At 44.1% G+C, this 11,251-nt stretch overlaps 1 protein-coding gene across 1 annotated transcript; it reads left to right on the forward strand.

The window, feature by feature from the left end:
- Window positions 1-1,864: 1,864 nt before the first annotated feature.
- Window positions 1,865-8,119, forward strand: AKT1S1 (AKT1 substrate 1). Its single transcript, XM_077259769.1, has 5 exons — window positions 1,865-1,946; window positions 3,867-4,361; window positions 6,731-6,811; window positions 7,447-7,589; window positions 7,673-8,119. The coding sequence occupies exons 2-5, from the start codon at window positions 3,884-3,886 to the stop codon at window positions 7,805-7,807; spliced, it is 837 nt and encodes a 278-aa protein (XP_077115884.1). The 5' UTR covers window positions 1,865-1,946; window positions 3,867-3,883; the 3' UTR covers window positions 7,808-8,119.
- Window positions 8,120-11,251: the final 3,132 nt, after the last annotated feature.

The raw sequence follows: 11,251 nt of genomic DNA on the forward strand, positions 1-11,251 counted from the left end.
CAAGAAAAACACACAGTTTCGATGATGCCCAAGGACGTGTTCACACTGAGTCTTATTTGAGTTTTTGGAGTGGAAACTGAGGCTCCGTTCCCACAATGAGTTTTTGATGTTGCAGATTCTCTGTATTCCTTAAGTAGGGTACTTGATTTTTTTCCAAAATAAGTAGCATAAAAAAAACTCACCAAAAACTCATTGTGGAAAGTAGCCTGAGAAAGTTTTTGAGATTTGGAGGAGGATTTGGAGAGTTTCCATCCAGTTTCTACTCAAAAAAACTTTGTGTTTATTTTTTAAGCAGATCCTCACCAAAATCCTCCCAAAAACACTGTTCCTATTCATTTCAAGGTCAATTCCTCTTTGCTGTTCATAAGAGGGGTTTTTTTAGCATTTTTTTAAACTAAGTTCCCACCATTAGTTTTTGATGCTGATTTTTTTCACTTAGTCAAAAAAATCAGCGTCTTACAGTTCCAGCAAAGTGGATGGGATTTTTAAAAAATCTCACGCCCACTGTGTTTAAAAAAAAAAAAAAAAAAAAAAAAAAATTAGAATTTTTTATTTTTTTTAACATATGGTGCAAGTTTTATATCTGCAACATGTCAATTTCTCTTGCGGAGACGCCGATTTTTCTATGCAGATTTTTCCCCATAGACTTGGAAAATCTGCAGGGGAAAAAAATGCATGTAATGAGCACATGACTGCATCAATAAAGTTGTGTCAAAGCCAAATACCAGGAAGTATCAAAAACTTTATAAAAATAAATAAAAAATATTCTATGAAAAACTTTATACCAAAAAAGACAAAAAAAAGTGATAAAACACAAAAAAATGCAGTGAAAAAAATTAAGATATTTCTGCACCGTTTTTGCAAAGTAAAAAAAAAAAAAGGGATTTTTCAGAGTTGAGTTTTTTTCTCATTCGTTTGCAAAAGCGATGAAAGAATCGATCGGAAACTGCTGCAAATCCACAAGGGGAAAAATAAGCAACGTGTGACTGAGGCTTCAGAAATGTGACGTGTGAAAAAAGTCCCCAAATATTGTGGGAACGAAGCCCAATGTGGACCCGCAGTTTCATGGCGACAGGTTTCCTTTAGGAAAGCCCCTTTTTTGGGAAGAGAGGAGGGGGGTGAGCATCAAATTCTTCAGGAAAAGAAAAACTTCAACAAAAGATAAAGATTTCTGCTTGGAAAAACGCATGACGGAAAAATAAAACCCTCAAGTGTGAACAAGGCCTTAGGGTGAGGAGGATTTGGAGAGTTTCCGCTCCAAAAACTCCACAAAAGCCCCTCGGTGTCTAGTTGGGGGCTTTTAGGGGAAGAGCGGAGAGTGTACCCATATTTATTACAAGTCTGAGGGGGAGCACATTATATAGACACCTCCATGAGGTGACAAAGGGAACACCACTTAAAGGGGATTTCTCTTTATGTGACTTGTTGCTCAGTAAACCATCGGGGGCCGTTTTGCCCGCGTTATTCCACACCGCCCCCCTATAGCACGAGCTGCCCTCCACGCCGCGCGTCCCGTGGGACCATCTACCCCGCTGTTAACAATCTGCGCTATGAAATAAACAAACTGAGGGGGCGTGGCCAGTGTCAGCCGCCTCCCGCACTGAGGGGACGCACGCTGGCCGCCGCCATCTTAAGTAAGGGCAAAATTACTCTCTCATTATACTGTTTTCTTCCAGTTATTTTTATCCCACACGGCCGGAAATTAAATTATCTGCGACAAAAGAGTGATTTGTCGGGGATACGGATTGTATTTAGACTAATTAAGAAAGGTGAGGAGGACCGGCGCCATTTTTGTCGCTGGCACGTACGGGACGGTGGGCGTGGATAGGGCGAAGGGGCGGGGTTACGGGCTATAAAGAGCGGTGGGCGGGCTGTGGGGGATAGGTCGGCGGTGACGCTTGTGGTTGTGCGACCCTTGAGGGCTTCGGGCTTGGATCAGGCTGCAGGTAACAAGTGTGTTCTGTCTGCTCGTTGTCTCCGTCCTGCACTGAGGCCGACTGCTGGGCATTCCCCCTCCTCCCGGCATGCACTTCTCATGCCAGGCATGCTGGGATTTGTAGTTCTTCAAGCTTTCTCTACCTCTTCCTGCAAGTAGGAGTTTTAACTGACCTTTTATGGGGCCCCCAACCTGAAGTCAATATCTTCTGGAGGGAGCTGCCCCCTATCACCCCCAGCCCTGCATGTAAGGACCACCCTGGGTGCACTGCTACTACAGACAGCCTGCAGTGGCTGATACCAGGGAGCAATAGCTTCTAGACTCTGATCTGAGGGTTTACCTCGGTCTTGCAGAAACTGTCAGCTTCTATTATGCATGTGGGAGGCCAGACTGCAGCAAACCCTCAGCTGTGAGCAGTGCTGGCTCTGTAGCAGAAGGTTAAAATGCTCTGGTCACTTGTAGAAGTTTATTGCTGAAAGGGGTTGTCCACTTTCTGGCAAATACTTTATATAAATGTGTGTTGGGTCAGGACCATTTATTTATTTTTATTAGACATGTTGCACCGTCTCTGGAGGGTTTTTTTTTAAGTAGTTAGACCCCATCCTGTAAATTAATGGACAACCCCCTTTATAAAAAAAAAAAACAAAAAAAAAACTTTTATTCAAGCCAGTGCTCATGCTCCATTCATTCCCTTTAAAGCTGTCATACTGTTTAGTGAAAGGGATACAAATTCCTCATTCTGCATGAGATAATGAAGCCCCAATATCTCCTATCCCATTATAACCCCCTTAAGGCTGAGGACTACAGAATGCACTCACTGATGGATTCTCACATGACTCCTTCAGCCATAGCCTATATAGAGGGTAAACTTTTCCCCAATTGCAAAAGTTCTTGTTTTCCAAGGGTGTAAATTCCCAAACAGTAATACAATCGTATCTAAGGCAATGATTTTGTGACTGAGGGGGGGTTCTCTGAAGCCCCTACTAGCTTTACTGTGGGCTGATGTGAGGCTGCGCAATGGTGCTACCTCTGGCAGTGCCACATGTCTCTGTAAAGCTGTCGCCAAACTTCACAATACAAACTGTAGACCTGATGAGGCCGGTGTACTCACTGCTATCACATCACTTTACTAAACCAATCTGCTGTAAGTGTTACACTACTTCTAGGAACCGGTCAGAAGTGTCCTGTGACTGCTACTACAAGGATGTTGGCCTTTCATGACTTCCTTATTAAAGACTAGGTTTTTTTTTTTGTATAGCTTTGCCTCTTAAAGGGATTTTCCATAAATTGAGATACTAGTCATTGAACAAGGGTCTTGGTCACCCACCGCCTAATACTCCTTTCTGGCATTTAAAGGTTTTTTTTCTAAAGATGGGCTCGTTATACACAAAATGGGGATTGCTGGGGGGTCTTAGTACCACTTAGAATAGTCTTGATGGTGCAGATATTATACATCTGCTCCATTCATTGCCTATGGGACTGCTGGAGAAGGGCAGAGTACTGCGCTCCATGACTTCCAATGGTCCGAACACTGGGGCCCCCAACAATCGGCAAGTTCATCCCCCACCTTTAGGCTTAGATTTATGACCTAGAACCGGTAGTCCTATATCCCACCCTGCAGGATCAGTCGGTGGCAGCATACTGGCTGGTATCTGACTTTGGGTGGTCTTCTCCATGAGGGTCCGGTGGTGTTAAAATCACAATTTCTGGACTGATCATCCCTCATCATATATTTAGGAAGTTTACCCCCCTCATCGTAGACTGCAGAAAAGTTGCAGTAAAGTTTTTGCCCAACTTTTGTGACTCATCCTAAACTCTCCAGCTGAGGCTACAGTGGGGTCCGCACTCCTATCGATTGGGGGGGGGGGGGGGTGTCTTGCATACCCTTTTAAGCAATAACATTTTTTTTTTTTTTTTCCATTCTCTGCAGACTGACAACATCTCATCATGAGTGACATGGTTGACAACCACAAGGAGGCCTGGGAAGCCCTGATCAATGCTGCAGACAAGTATCGTCGCCAGACTGGGAACGACATTGTGCTGATGACGGCGTACAAGCCGAAGATCTTCACCAGCTACGGGTACACGGTGCATGGCAGCGGGCTGCTCCTGGAGGCCACCCAGCGATACATCGAGGACATTACCGTGGTGCACAAAACCACTGCCTACACCAGCCCCATGCCCCTCAACAAGACTACCAAAGAGTCCACTGGGGGCAGGAACTCGTACTCCAAGAGCTACCCCTCTATATACGGCAAGGAAGGCTTCTCTGCCCTGGAGGACAATGACAGGTCTAAGCAGGGGCCACAAACTCAGGGGCCCGAGCAGCTCCCAAACCTCGCCTCCCCTGATGAAGACTATGAGGATGATTACAAGGAGGGCCCCTTGAATAGGGCCACTGACAATGCTCCTAGTGATACGACAGGTGAGGGGTGCGCTGCTCGGCCACATTGGAGATATATATTTTTTTTATATGGCTGCAATCTAGTCAGGTAATGTAACCTCACGCCTAAAAGAATTGTAACCGCTCATTGACATGTCTGATGGGCTCCTGCTGCAGGATAGCTCTCCGATCTTGTAAATCCTTCACAATGAATGACAATCCTGGTGCGTTTCTTAGAACTCTGCCTTGTCCGTCCTTATTCCTCCTGGAAATCTGACCACTGGACTCAACATCCCCCTGGTAATGGCTATTGTTCCCTATGGTCTTATAGGGGGGCGCTGGTTATGTTGCACTTATTTGACTTGGGTGGGCATTTCCAGGAGGTGTAACGGGAACGATGGCCAGTTTGGCTGCAGGGGGTCACTGGAAAGCCTAATTGTACAATATTGGACTACAAGGTGTGTAATGATGGCACCCGGCCCTCCTGGGGGGCATGGAAGTCATGGGAGGATGCGATGCCTAAATCCTGGCAGCTGATTCTTGAAAACCAAAACATGCATCATGACTGGTCTTCAGAAGCAAGACCCCAGTCACTTCTCTGCCCCCCTGACATGTCTGCATGTAGGAGGGGAGGACTGTCAATCAGGAGCAACCGCTGGGGACCGTCCTAACCAGCCAGCTGTCGTGGATGGAGATATGGCACATCACCCGTTGAGGTTCCTCTTCAGTGATCACAGCCAGGGAACATGTTAAATTTTGGTTTTTTAGGTTCAAGTTGCTTGCCATGCAGTTCCTGGCTGCAAAAACACAACCCTACAAGTACAGGCAATGGTGGGGGGTCCTGAAGTAGCAGCTCGGCCTTATCTCCATAGACAAGGACACCCTGACCCAGGAATGGGAGCAGAACCTCCCCAAACACATCTCAAGGTCTGCCAGTGCCAAAATAAAGTCACATTAGGTGATGATACAACTATGTATAATGGCCCTTCAAAATAATATAGAAATGCAAAGGCAGTTGTCGTTTGTTGTTTTTGCATGGCAGTCTGACAACTCTGGGGTCGGTAGTTGTGATTTCAGATTGCTGCTCTTGCCGGAAAGGCTGTTTGTAGTTTGGTCTCTTTGTGATGTGTAAGGCAGTGACCCTACAGACGGGGAGGTTTAGCTCCAGCGAGTTCACTGCCCACCATAGATTCTTGTCAGATCTCCATCTGGAGGTGTACAGCTTACTGACCGACTGCTGCTAAACACACGGCCTCAGTTCTGTCACTTCCTATGGAAATGACCAGCTGATCGCTGGGAGCAACAGAAACAAACAATCAGTTTGTCTTGTTGGACTTTATGGTGGGTTTTTTTATTTTTAAATGTGCAGAGAAAAAAACATTGGTCAAAAACAGACCATTTACAGCCACTAATGGGGGTGCACTTACATTTGTCAACTCTAAAGGGTGAATGGACACCAGTCAGTAAATATCCGTGATGTAATGGCCATTTAAACACAGGCTTCAGATGCATGCGGAGCAATCATTCAGTGCCCAAAAGCCTGCCATTGTACTCGGCATCACATCACGATTTACACAGGGCGATGTGCTGCCGAGGACATGGGGTGTACAATGGAAAAGTATTTCAGCTGATCTTGTATTAGGAGGGGGTCACATTTTCTGAAGTTGTGATAAAAGCTATTTAAAGGGGTGTTTCTTATGGTAGGGAGCTTACAAAGTGTTACAGTAAAGGAAATGAGGGCTCAGTACTATAGGGCTGCCATAACAGAAATTTAAAGGGGGTTTTCCAGGCATATGGTATTAAGGACCCCCAGCACCCTGGGTCAGTGGGGGTCTAAACCCCTACCAGAGCAATATAAAGCTGAGTGGGGGGCTGAATGTCAGATTCCCAATAGTCTGTGATTGATGGGTCCTACTGTGCCTAGACAACACTCTGTAAACGCCCTATATAACATTTTTAATATTTTGCTTTCTTGGGTGTTGAACCTGATCTACAGGTCAGATCTCACTAAGGTTCCAGGATGTCTCGCACCAGTGATTTGCATTGTTACTTTTCCACTTTTTATTTATTTTACCAGCTGTGCGGGAATCACCTTTCCATGCTCTATCTGCACCAAGTTCCCAATTCTTGCCTAATTGGAGAGATGGCAAATTAATGAATCCAATGTGCATTAATTGGGGGTGCAGATGACGGCCTATAATCGCCATCTAGGCCTTTGGTACATGACAGTATCTTGTGTACCTGCTGCAGGTTTGCACAGTCTTAACCCAGCTATGTCTGGATTATCCTCCAGCTTGAACAGGAAACCTCTGCCCTGGCAGTAATACTTATCCTTGTCCTCCAGGTGGCGCCACTGCACTGCTTGTGGTGTAATCACACTACAGAATATAATTTTTTTTATTTTTTTTTAGGACTTTTTCTAATGGACGAAGACTCAAATAGCCAAGACTGTGAACCTTTCTTCGAATCGGATCAGGAAGAGAGTACGGATGGTGAGTGCAGCTGTAGATCGGCTGTTCATTGCCTCCTTGAAGGCTTATTCACATGACTGCTGCAAGCCACAAGATTTCCCGACCAAGATGCTATGGAAGCCGGTCAGATCATAAGATCTTTGATCAGGCTGTAAAATGCAGACTTGTGTCCAGGAAGGGTAAATGGATCCAACATATATTTAAAAAATATATATAGATTTGCATTTAATCCATTTTTTGTTTTTTTATGAATTAAATTGAAAAAAATAATTTTTTTTTTAAATTCTGGATCCTTTTACCCTTCCTGGACATCTCCTACCTCAAACACCATGCAGTATATAATTTCCCCTCCTCCCCATTGACTGGATTCATTTTGGAAAGGGTGAGCTGGATAATTTTTAGACTCTTAAGATGTGAACACACAGGCACCCTGTTAAAGGGGCAGTCCAATCCTTCTAGGAGTGCACTTAGTTTATTAAGGACTGCACTCCTGGATGATTGACAGCTCCAATCTGCTTCATGGTCATGCGCCTCCGACCTCTTAACTGCAGAAGTTGCCTGTAACTTGGGCAATGAGTAATTAAAAAAAAAAAATAATAACAATAATTTCAACTATTGATGGATCCTTGAGGAACGCTAACAATCTCTCCTTCCAGATGGCAGCTTGACGGAAGATGCTCCGGGGCCTCCGCAGCGCAACGTCCAGCAGTACGCCAAGTCTCTGCCGGTCACCGTGCCCGTGTGGGGCTTCAAGGAGAAGAGACAGACCAATAGACCAGCGGAGGAAGAAGCTGCCAGGGTGAGGAGGGGGCGATCTCAGCCATTAGGGTCTGGCCTTATGATGGTGAGGCGTACCATTAACCCTTCCTCTTCTCTCTGCAGCCTCCTTCTCCGGACCTGGACCGGATTGCGGCCAGCATGAGGGCCCTGGCTCATGACAACAGCCAACCGTTCGGCGACCTCCCTCGTCCTCGCCTGAACACCGGTGACTTCCAGATCAAGTACAGAAAGTATTAGGGGGTCCTCATCTGACCCCCTGGTCTGAACACTAAGGACTTTACTGTCAGGATACAAATCAGCAGATGAAGCTCCATGGTTTGCAGCGTCCCCTCCCTTCCCCCAACACCCACCCGTTAGCAGACTGACTGGTTCGCTGCCTAATGTGGGGGGCAAATGAATTTTAAATTTCCCGTATTTTTGTTTTTTATACCCAGCGTTTCTCCCAATGATTTCACTGTGCATTCAGCCACTCAATGAAACCAAAAAACAAATTTTTAGCCTCCAATTTTCTTTTTTTTTTTAATACCTCCAAATAAAGAGTGCACAAGACGAGTTGTACTGGTGTTTGTGTAGAATCTGCTCATCCAGGGCACACTGGTGCAGGATTAACGGACTTGGTTAGGCTTTGTTCCATAACATGGTGCTGCGTCGCTTAAGTTTTGGGGATATTGGGTGTTCCCCTTTTTTTTTTTTTTTTTTTTTTTTTTTCTGCCTTGTGAAAGGATAATACTGGGTCCAGTGGGCTGTGCCAACCCGCATGGCTGGCAGCTCCTGCAACTTTTCAATGAGATTAATCAAGTTCTACCATGTGAAGGTGGCTGGCTTATTTTTAGACTTGTTTTCAGCAGGCTCATTACCTGGCATTGATCAGCCTCTGCTGATAACACAGGCTCAATCAATCACACTAGGCTATTGCAGATCCTCACTTCTGCACATGCTCATTAGAACTCTTCAATACAAAACACTGGGGTTGGAGGATTTGTTTATTAGCTGGGAAAAGGGGTTGGTGTTAAATGACCATATCCCTGCAGTTGATTGGAACCCAATGCTGTTCTAAAGCATTGGGAGTTGTGTGTACAGAGCTTTAAAAGGTATTGCCAGATCAAAGATCCTATCCCAATATGTAGTATGTGTAATGGAAACTTGGCAATCAGAAGAACTAGACTGTCTTTCCTCATGTTCAGTAGCTTGGGTATCCATGCTTACCACCACTCAGTGACTATTAGTGGTTGCAACCATGGATTCCTAAGGTCCTGCACATGAGGAAAGACATGGTGAATCAGAACAACTAATGTCTAATTGGAGGCATTTGCCATTACTATACCTATGGATGTGATTTACCCAATAAATTTTACCATGTACACAAAAAGGGGGCTTTAGACTCCTGTTTTCTGCAGGTTCATTACCTGCCACTAATCCTGCCTCTGCTGACGGGACAGGCTCAGACCCTCATTTTGCAGTCACCGATGCACACGCTCATTAGACCTTTCAATACAAAACATGGGGCTGGGAAGATATAATTATATATGCTAATAAACATGAGAAATTTAACCCAATCTTGTTCTTTTGCATTGGGAGTCTTCTGATGTGACCAGCGGAAAAAAAGCATGTCACTTCTTTCTGCAGATTCCGCAACTGTTTTCCACCTGCACCAATAGGAAAGTGCAGTTGGAAAACCGCAGTGGAATCCGCAGAAGAAACGGCACAAAAAACCGCAGGGAAATCCACCGCGGTTTTGCACTGCGGGATTCACAAATCAGGACCTGAAAAATCCGCAGGAAAAAAAGGATCGTGTGAACAAGCCCTTTTTCAGTTTTGAAAAAGACCCTCCCCCAGGTCCATGACCCTCCCCCACCCCCCCGGTCACTTTTTGGTGGGCTTTGCAGTGTCGCCTATCTGCTGAGGCACCCATAACTTAGGTTTCCACAATCTCTGGTTTTGTGATTGACTCTTATGCTTGTTAATGGCTTTTTGGAGATATTTTAAGGTCCATCTGTAACTTTTCAAGACTTTGGACTAATCTTTCTGCTTGAACCTCATCACCCCAAGTTCTCAATGTAGGAGCATGATGACCAAACAATGGACCTGCTAGGACACCATCTAACTGCTGGCACCTTCCCATTCATTCTAGTCTGTTTTCTTTTTAGTAAAACTAAAAATTAATGCAGAAAGTGATGCAACCCCAGAAGTAGGGGACCTGGAGTAGTAATGACATGCACTGATCAACCATTTATGGTCCATGCATATGCGTCCAGGATGGAAATCCGTATTTCCTGTATCTGGAAGTCTGCATGATCAGGTCTGTAACTTAACTATGAGGGTCTCAAAGTCAGATATAGTTTTCACTTTCCAGTGTCACACCTGTAACTAGTGCTGGGATAAGGTGTTATCTGAGCATGCTCTGTTCCTAACCGAGTCTTCAGCATGCTTGGGGGAAAAATAAATGTTTGAGTCCGACACATGTAGGGATTACCTGTTTCTTAGGCAATCCACGCATGTGTTGCAGCCATGGGGACTACAACATTTTTTTTTTTTTTTTATTTAATTTTTTTTTTCCTTAGGTTCTGAGCATGCTCAGATAACACCTTATCCCAGCACTAGTAGCTCGCTCCCAGCTTGCTTCATCGCCAGGGCTTTTGTTTTATCTGCAGAAAGTGTCTGTCATGCACCTGGCTGACATTTTTGAGAGCTTTTATCTACTCAATGCAAAGATTATGAAGTCAGACCTGAGACGCAGAATATCACATTCTCAGATACCGAGAACTGATCTGTCATTTCTAAATGCGCCCGTCTCTGATCAGATCACACGCCATCTATTACTAGCGGCAATCTGTGAAAATCAAACCTCTGTGCACCTGTATATAATCAGCCCGTCCTGTGTTATGAATGCAGATTTATAAGATATGACTTTTATTTATATATTTTTTTTATATTTAAATGCATTTATTTTAGACTAAAAAAACTGCAGTTTGACGTTTACCATCATATTCAAATTTTAATGTGATTTCCAGACATAAATTAGCTGAGACGAGAACAGAAAAAAACAAGTTACAAACTCCCAGCTCAGAATGAGCTCACTGAAGGATTCTCCATTTACTCCTTCTGCAGCCGGAAATTGACAGCACAATACCGTGGCTATAAAAGGAAAACCCCCAAATACATGCATTCAAGGTTGGGTGACCTCTTTAAGGCCATGTTACCCCCTAACTGTTTTCTACTGCATATATAATTTTTTTTATCATGCAAAAAATTCTGCATTTTACTGTCCACGCAAAGTGGATGTGATTTCATAAACGCCTGGCCACCGTGTGTTTAAAGATGCAGTTTTTTTTTCTCCATAGATTATTATGGGGAGCCTGGAAATGCCCATGTGAAAAAAATGCATTTGCAGTGAATGTTTGTTATAAAAAAAAAAAAAAAAATGCATTAAAGTCACTGCTTCAAATCTGCATAAAAAAAGAAAAAACAAACTAGGTTGCCATTGCATATTTTGGTGCAGATAAAACTGCATTTCTGCTATGTGTGAACATGACCATAGCTTGGGTATGACACATTGGAATTGGTTGACTCTGCCTAAAGATGACATTTGTAATAAATATTCACAAAGGAATCGAGCATTTTTAAAACTTTTTTTTTTTATTCACAATATTTTTTAAAACTGTTACCTTTTCATTGGCTGTC

This window comes from Ranitomeya variabilis, chromosome 4 (assembly GCF_051348905.1).
Source record: "Ranitomeya variabilis isolate aRanVar5 chromosome 4, aRanVar5.hap1, whole genome shotgun sequence".
Lineage (NCBI taxonomy): Eukaryota > Metazoa > Chordata > Amphibia > Anura > Dendrobatidae > Ranitomeya > Ranitomeya variabilis.